The following is a 16,087-nucleotide window of genomic DNA, read 5'->3' as shown; positions in this document are numbered from 1 at the left end:
ACAAACAAGAAAGGCAAAAGAAAAGTCTCCATGAGAGAGATCACAGTGTCTCTGAATGTGTGTGTGTCCTCTCTGACATGCACAATCAGCTCTCCTTCACAAGGGTCTTGCCTTCACTAGGAAGAAGGGTGTTCTTTAACATGTGATGGAGCTGCAAAGCAGGGGACTACAATTCCCGTCAGCCCCCTCCCCACCGTACATCCCCTTTTTCCTGGCTATGCAGGGATTATGTTTCCCATTAGCCTCCTCCCCATGCACTTTCCCCTTCCCCTGGCCAGGTAAGGAGGAAGGTCCGAAACGGGAAGTGGCCAGCCTCTGTTTGGAGGTGGGAACCACATGGCAGCAGGGAGCTGGAGAGAAACCCCAGGAATTGTGGACAGAGCTCCATGTGGAACGGGCTGTGGCTGCCAGACCTCACAGCTGTGTGCATGTCTGCATGGGACTTATGGGGGAGCAGCAGTGGCTGGGCAGGAAGCCCGTGCAAAGAGGCCCAATGAGACACACTAACTGAGCCTGCTTGGAAACCTGCAAATGCTTTTTTGCTTGAATAGAAACTGGGCTGGAGAGGGCACCCCAGGCATTAGGCCTGAAGAGCCCTGACAGCTGACTGGACTGCCCCAGGGATCCAGACAGGTAAAACTGTATGTTCATTGTAAAAGAATAATGAAAAATCACCCCCCGAATTGAAATAGTGATATCAGAACAAAAACCAGTTACATTAGGACAGGTTTCATGTGAGTGAATTTCTTCACCTCTCCTGTTGATTAAAAAAACAATTGGCATAATTGAGTGCTGGGTGTCCTTAGAGCACCTGTTAAATATTTCATTTCCTATCTGTTAAACAGACCTCCAACATCAGTGACAGGGGCAACCGGGGCAGAACTAGGACGAATTACTTTTATTTTTGAGACCATCTGTTCGGCAGATTGCGTAATATACTTTATGGTGGTAAGTGAGACCTCTGTCTGTATGGCAGAGGGATATGATCTTGGTCTTCCACATATCTCTTTCATAGCTGTATATGGGCATGAATTAGCTGCGTTAGGTTTATTATCACGAAGAGTAAGTGTGGCATTAGTTTAATATCTGCAGTGCCCTTGAAGAAGTATTTAACTGCTGCTCTCCCAGGGCTTCTCCATCACTCATGGTAATGATCCTGTTCTTTTCTGTTATCTGATTATTTTAAAAGAAAATGACAACGGACTAAATTCTGCGTCATTCAATCCATTGGCAAAACTCCCATTGACTTCAATATGATCGGGGTTTGACCCCACAAGTATAATAGTATCGTGGTTCAGGATACAGGGCATGGGCATTGCACTCAGAAAAGTTGGGTTCTATTCCTGATTCTGCCACTCACCCACTGTGTAACTCTGTGGAGTTGCTAAGGCCTCATAGCTATAACTGTAACACACTGGCATTTAATATTTCACAGCTTCGTTCCACAGTATTGTTTTTAATTCTCCTGTGTATATTTTTAGGATGTTAATAGAAAAAACACGAATGTGGTGGAATCCTGGGGCAGGACAAAGGAGAAACAATCTTACACTCACATTATCTCCAAAAATGCTTCCTTCACATTTACATGGGCCTTTCAGAGGACAAACCGGGGCCAAGATGTAAGTATTATATGCTTGCTTTAAGTAGAGTATTTAACAACATAGCCTCCTCTTGACATTTGCTCGAAGTGCCCAGAACTTCCACTCCACTCCAGCTTGTTTCTCAGTTCATTTATAGAAAAAGCTGGCAGATGGTAGACCTCCTGTCCAACTTAACTGCCTCTTTCTGCCATCTGGATTTGTGGTTGTGGATATATCGGACTTCCAATAATGGCTGAGTAGGGAGATGGAAAGTGGATGGTTAAAAAGGAAGAAATGACATAGAAAATAGCGAGGAGCTGGAAAAGTTGCGTACATTTCTAAAAGCAAAAGACCTGAGGTGATCTCCAAAAAAGGTTAATGATCCAATTGACTCCCCCAATTGGAAGGGATGTCCCTCATTTCAGATCTAAATTTGCTTCCATCTGACACAAAAAAGGTGTTGTCTTGTTTTAGTAATGGTAGCGAGTGACATGAAAAATGCTGAATTGGGAAACTGAGGAGAGAGAAAATGTTATGGATGCTCAGGGAATGAATCCCACTGCATAAGCTTCCTGCACTTGCACTTGTACATTATCCATCCTGTTATGTCTTTTTCAGCACCTTGCATTTGGGCCATGATTCAGCAAGGTACTTAAGCACATGCCTAGCTTTGACCTTGGGAGCAGCCCCATTGGAAAAAGTGTGAAAGAACTGTCTGTGCAACTATTCTCATGCTTGAAATTAGGCATCTGCTTAAGAACCTTGGCTGAAATTGGGGCTTTTGGCTTTATCAGGTTTAGAGGCATGTTGGAGAAGTTCTAACTTGCTTGAGCAGCATCTACATTGCAATTAACCCAAGGTCTCCTTAACCCTGGCAGCGTTCGGAGGCAGTCTTTATGTGCAGATGAACTCTCCTTGGATAGATTAACCTCTGAAGGTAGCACAATGCTTTTCTTCAACATAGGTTATGCATTAGTAGTTGGTTCATCTCTTCCACCAAACTCAGCCCATTGAACGAACGTCTTCGTTGAGGACAACCCAAGGAAGATCTCATCGCGTATTTATCTTTGAGTTTTCCTGTGTTCTTTATAGATTATTCTGGAGTAATGAGGCACTGTAACACCGTATCTTGTCTCACATTCATAAGCCAACTGGCAGTGAGACTTCCTCTGCCAATAGTTCTTTTGGGGTTTTCAAGGTAGTTTCACTGATCGTGGCCTGGTGCCCAGTGTCCCAGGCAGCAACAGGGGTAGTGAATCTTCCCTCTCTCTGTATAATCTACACTGAGGCAGTTCTCCCACAATTTTCATTTCAATGTCCTTTTCCTAAATTTTCGGTTGGATTTTAGTAATTGTGAGAACTGAAGGAGTGACAGCAGTCAACCTTAAATGTGGGCATGTGCAGCGCTAATCTGCACACATAACACTGTTAATCTACCATTACAATCCTGGAGCGCTGTTCAGCAGAGACCGCCATTCATGCTGGTGTGTTACAAATTCTGTGCTGGTTTTGTAACATTAGGCATTAGCTCTTGGAGCTAGTTGGAGGGCACCAAGCATTGCACCGGGGGCTTGAGATGAATCCCAAGGTCTTTGAAAGCAAAAGGCTAGCACATTCATCTACTCCACCACAAACCAAGAGAAGCTGTTCCTTTGTTATTGAATTGAGCATGCAGGCCTGCTCAGTCCAGTAAATATTGTTAGGGGCAGTTAAGTGCCATAGCTTTCTGCTCTCTCCTCTTATCCCAACTCCTGAATGTAGGCCACCAGCAGATTGCTCCACTGTGATTATAGTGGCTCTTGCAGTCCATATTGACTAGTTAAGGACCACTTCTATACCAAATATACATTGTTTCATTTATAATACAGAATAAACATGCACTGTTGGAATTAAGACCAAGTCATCACCATCAAACAACTGCTTCGTAGCTTATGTGAAATGAATTGGTAAAGCAGTTCTTAGTAGACAGATCACAAAGCCACTATCACCAAGTTGGCACCAGGGTTAGTAATCTCAGTAGAGATAGGACTGTCTCAACATGGAGACTAGTTCTCCATTGGGTACCTTGGTGATGTGATTGTGAGCAACCATGCCTTGCTGCTGCCTTTTCTGAGGTAAAGGACTTAGCCTCCAGGTCTGTCAACCCAGCACAAAATTCATGTTAAACATTATTTTAAACGGTCAAAAAAACAAATGACAATCCTTTGCCTAATAACATTCCCCTTTTCTTCAGCCTCAACACATGATTTAGCTAAACAAATGTATATACATTTCTGGTATGATCTTCTTATCCCTTAGATACGAATTTAGGAATTACGTGTAGACCAGTCAGGTGCTGGTAATCATATGCTGTTAGAAGCCAACCTTATGGACTTCAGATGGAAACAGACTTGCAATACTACAGCCTGTGAACTTTGTAATCTAGAATGAGGTGGAGGTGGAGAATGGCCAGGAGTTTTAGGCATTTGTCTGTCAATTGAGGGAATGGTCTGAGCACACACTATCAGTCTGGAACCTCTGAGTTTTATTCGTTGCTTTGAAGTTGTCTCTTCCTGTGACTTTGGGCAGTGAATCTTCCTGCCTCAGTTTCCCCATCCGTTAAATATGAACTCACCAAGTCACTGTTCAGAAAAGCATCTTAAGCAAGTGCTCAAGTGCCATTAAAGTAAATGGGATTTAGGCCCATTGTAAGCCAGTGGGTCAACACACCAACCAGTGCATTAAATAACATTTTCAATAGTAGCATGACTTCAATCCCTTCACTTCAGGGTTAAGTTTCATTTTCCAAATCAAACCAGTTAAACGTAAATCAAACAGACAAACTAGGCCCCTTCCCCTGACCCAGCCTCTCCTGTAAGAGCAAGTAAGAGAAGCTGTAAGATGTAAACTGCTGCATGTTATCTAGCTGCTGTAGGGGACAAAGACCAACACTGGATTAATCGGGCTTACATAAACTTGCCACTGGCCTCTGCTGGCTGGAATTCTAGACTCACATCAGATTGCGATATAATGGTGGTATCATAATGGTATCATAATAAACTAAGCTGCTTGTTGGCCTTTTATCTTAGTCTGCAAGTCACCTGGTCCTATCACCTGATCCCTTGCCTCAGCCCCATCACCTGAGCTGCAGCATATTAGTCACAGAGGGAACTAAACCCAACTTCCTTAAAGGGCCTTCCCACCCTGTGACACACATGTTTAAAGCTAACTGCATGCTTAAATCTATATTTGGGGCCCTACTGCAAAGAAGATGAGCATTCAGGATTCTGATTATGCTATAGTATAGCTGAACTATTTAAAGTGTGACTCAAAAGTAGCTCTGGGGTTATTTCTCCTGCGCTTATTTCAGAGCAGGCAATTCATACACGACGTGGCAAAGATCTACTCGATAACGGTGACCAATGTGTTGGATGGAGTTGCCTCGTCTTGCCAGGCCTGCGCACTGGGGTCTGAACAGTCTGGGTCATCCTGCGTACCCTGTCCTGCTGGACACTACATTGAGAAGGAAACCAACCAATGCAAGGAGTGCCCAGACAACACATATCTGTCTATACATCAGGTGTACGGCAAAGAGGCTTGTATCCCATGTGGGCCTGGCAGTAAAAGCAACAAGGTACAGAGATTGAAAGTGGTTTTAACCCTGACTAAAGGCAGAGATGGGAGGTTGTAATATAAGCACTCAAGGGGCAGGTCTTACTGCTTCACTGTAGAAATGCCACCAGGTTGCTTGTTCTGCAGTGTAGTTAAAACCAATGTTTCATAGCTCCAAATTCATCCCTGGTGTAACTTCTGTTTCTAAACGTGTGATGATATGCTATATTTGTGTTTCTGTGCGTCCCACAATGTGCAATGAAACCCCCATCTAGTCCATCTGCAGGGATTGAACCCAGGACGTTGGGATCCAAAAGCCCAAGCTTCTACTGGCTGACTGAAAACACTAGATCCATTAGTGCAAAAGTAGTAACGGATTTGTAAACTGCTGCATGTTATCTAGCTGCTGTAGGGGACAAAGACCAACACTGGATTAATCGGGCTTACATAAACTTGCCACTGGCCTCTGCTGGCTGGAATTCTAGACTCACATCAGATTGCGATATAATGGTGGTAGCCTGCAGCAGATATAAGCTGTGGTTAAAATAGTTTGGAACAGGAGTGGGAGCTCTCACCTCACCCACCAAGGCGGTGGGGAAGATGTGAGCCAGGGAGATAGGAGGGACTCTCCCTTTACTTTTCGCAGAGGAAGGGGAGTTGTTGTGGGTCAGTAGCTGTCCTGTAATATTTACCTTCTCTCCTTCCCAAAGGACCATTCCACCTGCTTCAGTGACTGCACACTGTCTTACCTCATGGACAACCAGAGCCTGAATTATGACTTTACCAACCTAAGTGGGGTAGGGTCATTAATGAATGGACCCAGCTTTACATCCAAAGGGACAAAGTTCTTTCATTTCTTTAACATCAGCCTGTGTGGGAATGAGGTGAGTGTTGGCTTTTGCAGGAGGGCGGGGCTAGCCTTACACTCGGTGTTTGCATTTCCGGACATTGATACGTTGCAGTATCTCACTAGTCATTTGGGGCTTGATCTTCGGTGGTGCTAGCAGTCCTTGGCTTTGTCAGCTACTAACACAAATGGGCCCTGCATAGCACAAGCACTTTCTAGTGGGCTTTCAATCCAGTCCTGAGTGCGGCTGCTGTATATGGCAGAATGATTCGCTGGCGAGGGCCCAGGAGTGCTGATGGCTGAATTGATGCACAGAAATGGAGCTTGCTGACGCCGTAGCCTCACTGATTTTCCTTTGCTCTCACGCCAGGGGGTCTCCTAAATCGTCATACACCTGAGTTTTCGGCAGCTAATGTGGTGTGCCACTGAGCTAGCAGCTGAGACTCTTTGCTGTTGACTTCTTTCTTCATGGCCCCAGTGTTTCTGTCTATGGAGCCCCTTGATGCCCAGCTGTCTGCCAGCATGCGCTTCCCGTGCCTGTACTTGACTTTCTGTTTTCAGACTTTCGGAACAGTGGTGAAAAGCGTTTAACTGATGCAGTTTAAAACCAGGATTTCCAGCAACAGGGGCTTAATCTGAGTCTTGAAATGTACCGACACAATGCTAGTGTGGACCCTGATCTGTCAAAGCACTTAAACCCATGCTTAAATGAAAGCATCTGCCTGATCCAGCAATGCACTAAGCACCTTTGTAACATTAAGCAGGTGAGTAGTCCCATCGTCTTGGAGTGACACACGTGCTTTGAGTTAAGCCTGTGCTTAAGTGCATTGCTGGATCAGGAACATGGAGATCTCATTAGCTTGCAGAATTGGGCCCCTCATGAGTAAACTGCTTTGTCCTTTGTTGCTGTTGCTCTAAAATTTTACTGTAGGTCTGCATGGAAGGATATGTATGACTCCATGAGACACTAATGCAGGCTTGTAGGCTAGAACCTAATATACATTCATTTATGCTTTGCATGCATTTATACTCTTTCTGAGAACAGCTTTTCCAGATGAAACCCCAGATAATGAGGTACTTTACAGTGTATCATTAATTGGTTAAGGGGAAAATGCTTCTCTTTTACAAGGCATTTTATTATGCTTTTCAAATAAACACCATGTTGTCAAGATAAACAAATAAAGGTACATAGTATCACAGGTTCTGAATAATACATATGGGAATGCACAGGGGGTAGGTGACTGGCTGTTTTAGAATTTGCACCAGAATTTAATAGAAAGCTTCATGATGGCAAAATAATGTTGCATGTTGTCTCTTTCTTGATGACAGTTTCTAATGGGGAATCAGCACCTTCTATGTTTGCATCCCCTCCCTCCCAAGGCTGCAAATCCTGCCGGAAGTTAACACCTTCCCTTTCTCGTTTAATATCCATAGGGAAAGAAGATGGCAATTTGCACAGACAATATAACAGATGTCACAGTAAAGGACATGGTAGCTGAATCAGAAGACTATTCCAGCTTGGTGGGAACTTTTGTATGCCAATCTACGATCATCCCGTCAGACAGTAAGGGGTTCAGAACAGCACTGGCTCTGCAGTCCAACAGCCTTGCTGATACATTCTTAGGTACATGGTTTTGTGCCTTTTACTTTTTGTTCATGAGGAAGACTCTGCAAGCTGTTCCGCTGCAGCTAAAAAAAAGGGCGATATTGTTTTATGCATATATATGCATGTTTTATTATAATCCTGCAAAACCTGTGCGCATCAGTGGAGATTGCAGTGGCTTAGCTTCTCTGTGGAGAAGGCCCACTATTTATTAGTTTGTGCTTGGTCACTGGTCTGGTGGTGCAGTTCAGACCAGTTAAGGGCTGTGTCAGCGCTTACCCTGCAACCCGCCATGCTGGGATGCTCAAAGCCAGCCTGCAAGCACACAGGTGACACCCTAAGGGTATGTCTACACTTAAACCACTACAGCGGTGCAGCTGCGCCACTGTAGCACTTCACTGTAGACCCTGCCTATGCTGACGAAAGGTGTTCTTCTGTCAGCAAAGGTAATTCAACTCTCCAGATCAGTAGCTAGGTTAATGGAAGAATTCTTATGTTGACCTAGCGCTTCTATACTTGAGAAACATAGCTATGCCAATGTAAGTTCCCAGTGTAGACCAGCCCTGAGTGTCTGTGTGCTAGGCAGCTCTGACCCCAGCAGTTTGTCTACAGCCCTGCTCTGGCTTCCACCAGCCTTGGTTGCAACCAGCAGGGTGACCCCAACACACCCGCAGTCCTGAATTTCCCCAAACTGTGTGCCCTGAAGTGTCCATCCCTCACCTGGACCACTCAGAGAAATAATAAGATTCGTTGCTCCTTTAAAGAGACAAAAGCATGTTACAGCTTGTTAACTTAACTGGGGTAAATATACCCTTCCCTGCAAACACAGCACTGAGTTTATTTATAGAAAAATAAACCCAAATTATTAACAAATATACATAGGATTAAGTGAGTTCACATATATGGAATGAAAATAGAAACAGTTACAAGTAAACAATAGAAAATATAAATTCTAATGGCTGAGACTTAACAAGCTACAGTCTTTGTTCAGGATCGATTTCTTACCAATCTTTCTTCTTTCCAGTCATGGCTGCCTTTGTCTCAGTCAGGACCTTCCACAGAAACACAAGTGGCTGGTTTCCCTTGTCTTCCTAGGTGAAAGATCTTTGCCTCAGCAGGTTTCTCACCTATATTCAGTTTCCAGAGACTTCAGTCCCCCTCAGTTGAAGGACCCATCTTTCTCAGCAATGTTCCCTTACTTCTGTCTTGTGCTGGATGCCAGCACGGCTTTCTGTGTCTGCTTGTATCTTCCAAAGTTCAATGATCTTGTTTCAGTAAGCAGGATGACCTCATACTGTTCTTCCCTTCCTGTGATCTTCCCATCCCCATGCTGATTTGCATGTAAATAAAACTGCCATTGTTTTTGGTCACACCTTGCTTAATTTCATTGGAGACAGGTAGATAGCTACCTTCCTTCCTGTCTGGGTAAAACCTGTTTCTCCCTTTATTTGGTCACAGATTGTAAAGCCCAGTATCAGTGAGTATTCACAGTTCCCGATACAGTGCTAATACATGCATTTCACAATTATATTAATCACCAATGTGTCATTAGCTTTCAGAAAAGACCTGACTTGATACACTTTTATAACACAGTAATCAGTTGATTCAATTGCTTATCACCTGACGTTCAGACCCTCTGTCTTTATAGCCCAGATAAAGTTTCTTTTCCATGCTGGAAGCTGTCTCCTCCCTCACTTGTTAGCTTGATCACTTTGTTTATCTAATATGTAAGTGGACCTTCCTTGTCTTTGCTTGACGACCGGGCTGGTCAGAGAAGCAAATACACGTTCCGTTGCCCAGGGCAGACCTCTTTACCAACTCCCCCTGACATGCCTGGTTTAAATACATTTTAGTCATAATTCCAGCATATATCCCTAACTCTTAATACATACCCCATATATGCATCACACAAGAATACCAAGGCTCAGTGAGTTATTAGTTTTCCAGTGACATATGACATGACATCTATTAGATACCGATTATGACATAAGTAAGCATCTTCGCTCCAGGGGAGAATTAAGTGGCTACTGGTCTATACCATTAACCGATTTGTTTTCCCCACTGTGTCAGCTCAGCTGTGTTGGCCAATGCAAGGCAGAGAAGAACAAAAGCTCCTCCCATTCCCTGCCTTTCTTCTCCTCACCTGCACAGAAGGTGGAGCTGCAACACATGGAGTTCATTGTCTCCCATACTACCCCGTGTAGGCCCCCAACCCCAAGGGTCACAGTGCAGTGGGATAAGGGAGCTGCTTAGGAATTTCAGCATGAACTAATGGGATAACATTTATTGAAAAAAAGCTTGTGAATTTGTCATAGAATCATAGACCATCAGGGTTGGAAGGGACCTCAGGAGGTCATCTAGTCCAACCCCCTGCTCAAAGCAGGACCAATCCCCAATTTTTGCCCTAGATCCCTAAATGGCCCCCTCAAGGATTGAACTCACAACCCTGGGTTTAGCAGGCCAATGCTCAAACCACTGAGCTATGCCTCCCCCCCCGCCCTTACTTTTGCCTGTCCCCTTACTTTTGCCTGTATCTAGTGGACTAGGGCCATCCTCCTCATTAAAAGTACAACCTCCCACATTGGCAGTCTCCGCAGACACAGAATGAGCATGGAGCACAAACTTTGAACCCCCAAGAGGCGGTATAGGGAAGCTCACACTGTTAATTCCTATGCAGTCCCTGTTATTTAGATAGAGGATTCTACTCGTTAGGGTTGTACACATGGAATCCTCCACAAACTACACATTCCCTTTGAAAAATGTAAAACTCGATCTCATACAGTGAATTTTAGTATTAGCTCTTTGTTTTATTGCATGCCCTTCGATAATGGGTAGAAGTTCACATGGTTTATTTTAAAAAATTGTGCATAATGTGAAATTACTGGACAAATTCTTAATTAGCAAATCAGATGCCATTCTGGAAAGCACACTTTGTAAAGTACAAAGCATACACCTTTCAGAAACCACATGCTTAATTTGTTCTCTTTTTTTTTTTGTTTGCTGTTATTTTTAGGAGCTACGGTTGAAACCACACTGGGAAATATTAACACTGAAACAGAAATGTTTCCACCTTCTCCAAGGACAATACCTGATGTGAATTTCTTTTTCAAGTAGGTGGAAAATTCTCCGTAGGAGGAACATCAGGGCTCTTTAATTGTTTAAAAGGAATGTAGACTTAGGGGGAAGGTCTTTAAGGCACTCTTCCAGGGCTCAGACTGATAGGCCTGCTGATGAGTAGGTTGTGAAATCAGCTAATGCAGCAGCTTGCACAAATCTGAGTTATTCCTGATTTACACAGAGGAGAGCCTGGATATTTCCAGGTGCCATCTTCAACCTTGTGTTCTGGGCCCTGGCCTCTCCTTAATTTATTTTTTAAATGTGTACTTTACATTTATATACTTCCTTTTGCATTTATTTTTATTTTTACATTTTTGTTACAAAAATGAACTGGAGAAAAAAAACACTTAGTTTGAGACATGCTCAGCCTACAGTGTCCTCTTCTTAGTTTGTTCCTCCAGGTAATATTCCTACCAGCGACCCTGCTTTGGGTAAGATTATTGTGGTTTTAAGCCATTAGCCTACAGGGGGCAAATTGATGCAACACATGTCATTCTCCAAGTCCTGCCTACCTTCTGCAATTGCAGGGAAGTGTAGTTTGCAGCTTCCTGGGCTAGTGGGGTGAATGAGTCGACTGTAGTGTTTCCTGCAGAGTAACATTCAGACCATGATCTCTGTGGTTATGATTTTCTAATACTGTTATTTTGGACTGTGGGGGAGCCTGTTCCTCAGAGACAAGCCCAGTGGTGACTTGGGTCAGAATGGTTCAGCACTACTGGAAATCAGGCAGAGTCTCCAGACTCTCTAGGTCTAGGTGCATACATAGGCAGAACTGTGTGCATACATGTAAATATGCATTTACTGTGCAATATGTAATCTTTTTTAAAGTAAAATCAATATTCATTGCAAACTTTGCTCTTATTTCATATTAGGTCTTCTACACTTACAACCCCCTGTGAAAATGGACGTGCAACTGTTGTGGTGATGAGGTGTAATCCCACCAAACCAGGCCAAGGCGATATTTCAGTCCCCAGGTATTTAATTACGTGTATTACAGTAGTGCCTAGATGCCCAGTCTTCTTAAGCCATCCTTGGCAAAACTCTTTTAGTTGCCTTATATTTGCAAGTCGTGAGAAGTGCTTCCTCCCATCTGTGACTGTCCAGGAGATCGCACACATTTCTTCCAGGTGAGTACCTGGCCACAGTGATCCATGTATACGTCAACTCCAGGTGAACTGCTGGCAGCACATTCCAGCTATTGCTGGCTCCGAGGTCCCTGTGGAAGCCCCAGCAGACACCATACACAACAGCCTGCTCTTAGACAATAAAGCCAGGAAAGAGTGCACGATAGGAGTGTATTTAACCTCTCTATTTTGTACTCGGGCAACCTCTACTTGAATATTGTGTCCAGTTCTGGTGCTCATAATTGAAGAAGGATGTTAATAAATTGGAGAGGGTTCAGGGAAGAGCCAAGAGAATGATTAAAGGATTGGAAACCTTATAGTGATAGATGCAAGGAGCTCAATCTGTTTAATCGAACAACGAGAAGGTTAAGGGTTGATTTGATCCTCCCTGGGAAACAGAAATTTGATAACAGAGGGCTCTTCAATCTAGCAGACAAAGATATAAAAAGATAGATAAATTCAGACTGGGTAATCAGTCATTGAAACAATTCACGAAAGGTCCTGGTGGATTCTCCATCACTGGAAATTTTAAAATTAAAATGTGGATGTTTTTCTGAAATATAAGCTCTAGTTTAAACAGGAATTAAGTCAGGGAATTCCTATGGCCTGAGTTATACAGAAAATCAGACTACATGACGACAATAACAGGTTTCAGAGTAACAGCCGTGTTAGTCTGTATTCGCAAAAAGAAAAGGAGGACTTGTGGCACCTTAGAGACTAACCAATTTATTTGAGCATAAGCTTTCATGAGCTACAGCTCACTTCATCGGATGCATACTGTGGAAAGTGTGGAAGATCTTGTTATATACACACAAAGCATGAAACAATACCTCCTCCCACCCCACTCTCCTGCTGGTAATAGCTTATCTAAAGTGATCACTCTCCTTACAATGGGTATGATAATCAAGTTGGGCCATTTCACAATAGTCCATTGTGGCCTTATAATCGCTGAATCTGTGCCAATACTTTGTCTGCTCCACTGACTCCTAGAAGTCCCAGTCACGGACCCATTGTGCTAGGTTCGGTACCAACAAAGAACAAAAAGGCAGTTGCTGCCCCAAAGAGCTTACAGTCCAAGATAAGACCAGACATAGCAGATAGGGGAGTACAAGGAAACAGTGGAGACTGTATTAGCCAGCATGACAAGCAGTGGTTTCAGCATGCCAGCAGACTAATTGTCAAATGTTTTGTAGGCATCACAGGAAAGGGCAGTTTTAAGGAGGGTTTTAAGCCCTTATAGGGTGGGGCCTAGTGTGATGGCATGTAGGTCACCCCAGTGTGCCCCTTTCAGTTAGGCATGGTGCCACAGGTCAGTCCCACCTGACTTCCATTCATCTGGGATATAAGCAAGTCCAGACAGAGCTTTTAGTCAAAGTGCCCCCCTTTCTAGGGATCCCGTTTATTAATAAAAGCCATAAGCATAAATAGCCCCTTACTTAGAGATACCTTGGGCATGCATCCTCTCTGGCTCCTTCCTTCAGGACAATGGGTTCAAATACAGCAATAGCAGATTTAGATTAAATCTCAGGAAATCTTCTGAACTGTAAGAACAGTGGGACAATGGAACAGACGCTGTGGAAGCTCCTTCACTGGAGGTTTGCAAAAGGAGGCTGGATAGCCATCTGCCTTGGATGGTCTAGACCAGTGGTCTCCAAAGTGGGGTGTGCAAGACGATCGATTTGGGGGCGCAGCAGGAGGAGCGCCACCGGAGCAAAAGGGCTGCATGGCAGGAGGAGCACTGCCGGAGGAAAAAAAAAAATGGGGGTGGGGGAAGTCCTGAGTCCTCCGGCCCTTGGAGGAGCAGTAGCAGCCTCGCAGCCGGCAGCCGGAAAGAAGCGGCACTTTCCCCTTCAAAGCCGGCCGGAGAGAAGTGGCGCTTTGAAGGGGAAAGCGCTATTTCTCTCTGGCTGCGCGGCTGCCTCTGCTCCTCCTGAGTCCTCCAGCCCGTGCTCGCAGGACCGCATTCCTAAAGGAGCTTTAGAGCTGCAGGCCAAGGCCCCGGGGGCCCCTTAGCCCAGGGCCCTGAAGCCCCTAAAGCCCCTGCATTCCGGGTGGCCCTGCCTGCCGTTGCGGGGGGGGGACGGCTCCCAGAATCACAGCTCCCAGAACCATGGCCATGGGAGTGGTGCTGCGCTGCGCAGAGCCCTCTGCACCCCCCCTGCACCAAACAGGAGCTGCCCCAGGTTAGTGCACTGCACCTCCTGCCTGCCCCAGCCCTGAGCGCCCTCCCACTCCCTAACTCCCTCCCAGACCCCGCACCCTACCCTGAGTGCCTGCTGTATCACAAAGTGTTAAACCACAATTTTCAAAAATAATAAAGCATATTCCATCACATTGCTCTCACTAAAATATTATTATTAATAATAATTTTTTTAGTGAGAGCAAAAAGGTTTTTTGTACCATTAATAAATAAAATAAATAATTATTTTAAAAATATTGTTTATTTCATCTTTATCTCATCATTTTTTAATTTCTATTTTTTGTGTATATTTTATAATTTACATAATATATTAGTACAGTCGTACATGTATATAATTTATACATAAACATATATTGGGGGTGCATGCTCAAAAATATTTTACTGATAGGGGTGCGTGATCAAAAAAGTTTGGAGACCACTGGTCTAGACACAACAAAGCCTGCATCTTGGCAGGGGTTAAATCTGATGACCCTTGCGGTCCCTTCTAACCCTGTGGTTCTTCCCCGCACCTGAAAACGGTCTCTGTTTCTGGATTACTCCTCTGGATTACTCCCCTTCAGATCTTTATGCAGGAGTCTCTACCACTCTGGAACTGGGTTGTATTAATTAGTCCCTCACTCTCTCCTTAAACAGGAGTCTCTCCAGCTCTTCTCCCTGGAGCTGAGTTCTGTTGATCAGATTATTTAATTCTTCTTAAACAGGAATCGTCAGATCTCCTCACTGGAGCTGAGTTATGGGTTAACCAGCTGTAGGGCTTTTACAGCTTCTTCCTCTGCTGATCCCTTGTCCTTAATCAGACTACTCAGCAGGCCAGGTTTTCCCCACTGGGAGCTCCTTGTGTCTGCCCGGTCATGAGGGAGGATGTCGCATTTATGTTGGTCCCTGTCCCCCAGCTCATCCCCAACTGGCTGGGGGAGAGGAGAGCCTTGCCCACCCCCTCTGCCAATCTCTTGGCCCTGGGCCCCTTAAAGAAACAGTAAGAGGATTTTTCCCCAAACGCTTCTTTCTCCCAGGTCTGCTTCCTTGCTCCCCAGTATCTCCCAGGCCCTTGCATATATAATTACCAGAGATCAGGATGAGCCTCATTCTGGCCACCTTCAGGCAAAATGCAAAGACCGTATTTTTGTACAAACCATCCCCTCAATTTATGGAAGAAAAGATGATGATGATAGGAAGGATGATGCAGAGGTTAGGGTGTTATTTTGGGATTCAGGAGACATTAGTTCCATTGCCTGCTCTGCCACAGACTTCCAGTGTGGCTCTGGGCAAGTCCCTTAGCCTCTCTGTTCCTCAGTTCCCCATCTATAAAATGTGGTACTTCTCTAACTCACAGGGGTGTTGTGAGGATAAATACATTAAAGATTGTGAGGTGCTCAGATATTATGGTAAAGGGGATCATATAAGTATCTTGGATTGACTGAAGAAGATCGTGATCCAATAACAGTTGAAGCAGAGCATTTAATATCAAAGTAGACATCTGTATTTGTAACAAAAATGTCTAAATAAGCAGTGCCTGCTTTGTAGTTTATTCCTGGTTTAGCCAGAGTGTCAGATGGAAGGAGCATGGGAAATAGGCCTACCAATGTTCCTGAGAAAATACTCTGTGATCCAGAGCTGGTGTTCTGAATTAGTCAAATCAAGGCAAGTGAGGTTGGTCTTCTAGCTCTCTGGATTTTGTTAAGACTTCAATAGCTCAGACATAGGTGAGAGGTTTATCGCAGGAGTGGGTGGGTGAGATTCTGTGGCCTGCGTTGTGCAGGAGGTCAGACAAGATGATCATAATGGTCCCTTCTGACCTTAATATCTATGAGTCTATGAAAAATGTGTGACAGATTTCATGGTGACACTACAAATCTCTTTTAAGTCAGTTTTTGTATGATCCAGTTTTAATGAACCAATATTTTTGGCTGCTGTGTAGACTTCCAGTTACTGTCACTGTTAGAATCAATCTAGCTGCCAGTCACAACAATTGAGCAAGTGTCATGGAGGTGCAGATGGTATTCTGTTCTACTAACTGAGTATGAA

General features: G+C 44.3%; 1 protein-coding gene across 1 annotated transcript in view; it reads left to right on the top strand.

Annotated features, from left to right (window-relative positions):
- ELAPOR2 (endosome-lysosome associated apoptosis and autophagy regulator family member 2) overlaps nt 1-16,087 on the top strand; it is a 139,007-nt gene that overhangs the window by 106,581 nt on the left and 16,339 nt on the right. Inside the window, exons 12-18 of the mRNA XM_048836524.2 lie at nt 846-948; nt 1,482-1,619; nt 4,930-5,193; nt 5,882-6,055; nt 7,453-7,642; nt 10,635-10,731; nt 11,611-11,712. Of these exons, the coding sequence (XP_048692481.2) occupies nt 846-948; nt 1,482-1,619; nt 4,930-5,193; nt 5,882-6,055; nt 7,453-7,642; nt 10,635-10,731; nt 11,611-11,712 (1,068 nt within the window). The remainder of the gene's footprint in view (nt 1-845; nt 949-1,481; nt 1,620-4,929; nt 5,194-5,881; nt 6,056-7,452; nt 7,643-10,634; nt 10,732-11,610; nt 11,713-16,087) is intronic.

Source organism: Caretta caretta, chromosome 1 (assembly GCF_965140235.1).
Source record: "Caretta caretta isolate rCarCar2 chromosome 1, rCarCar1.hap1, whole genome shotgun sequence".
Lineage (NCBI taxonomy): Eukaryota > Metazoa > Chordata > Testudines > Cheloniidae > Caretta > Caretta caretta.
The sequence above is the reverse complement of the archived record's forward strand: the minus strand, read 5'-3'. Positions and strand labels throughout refer to the sequence as shown.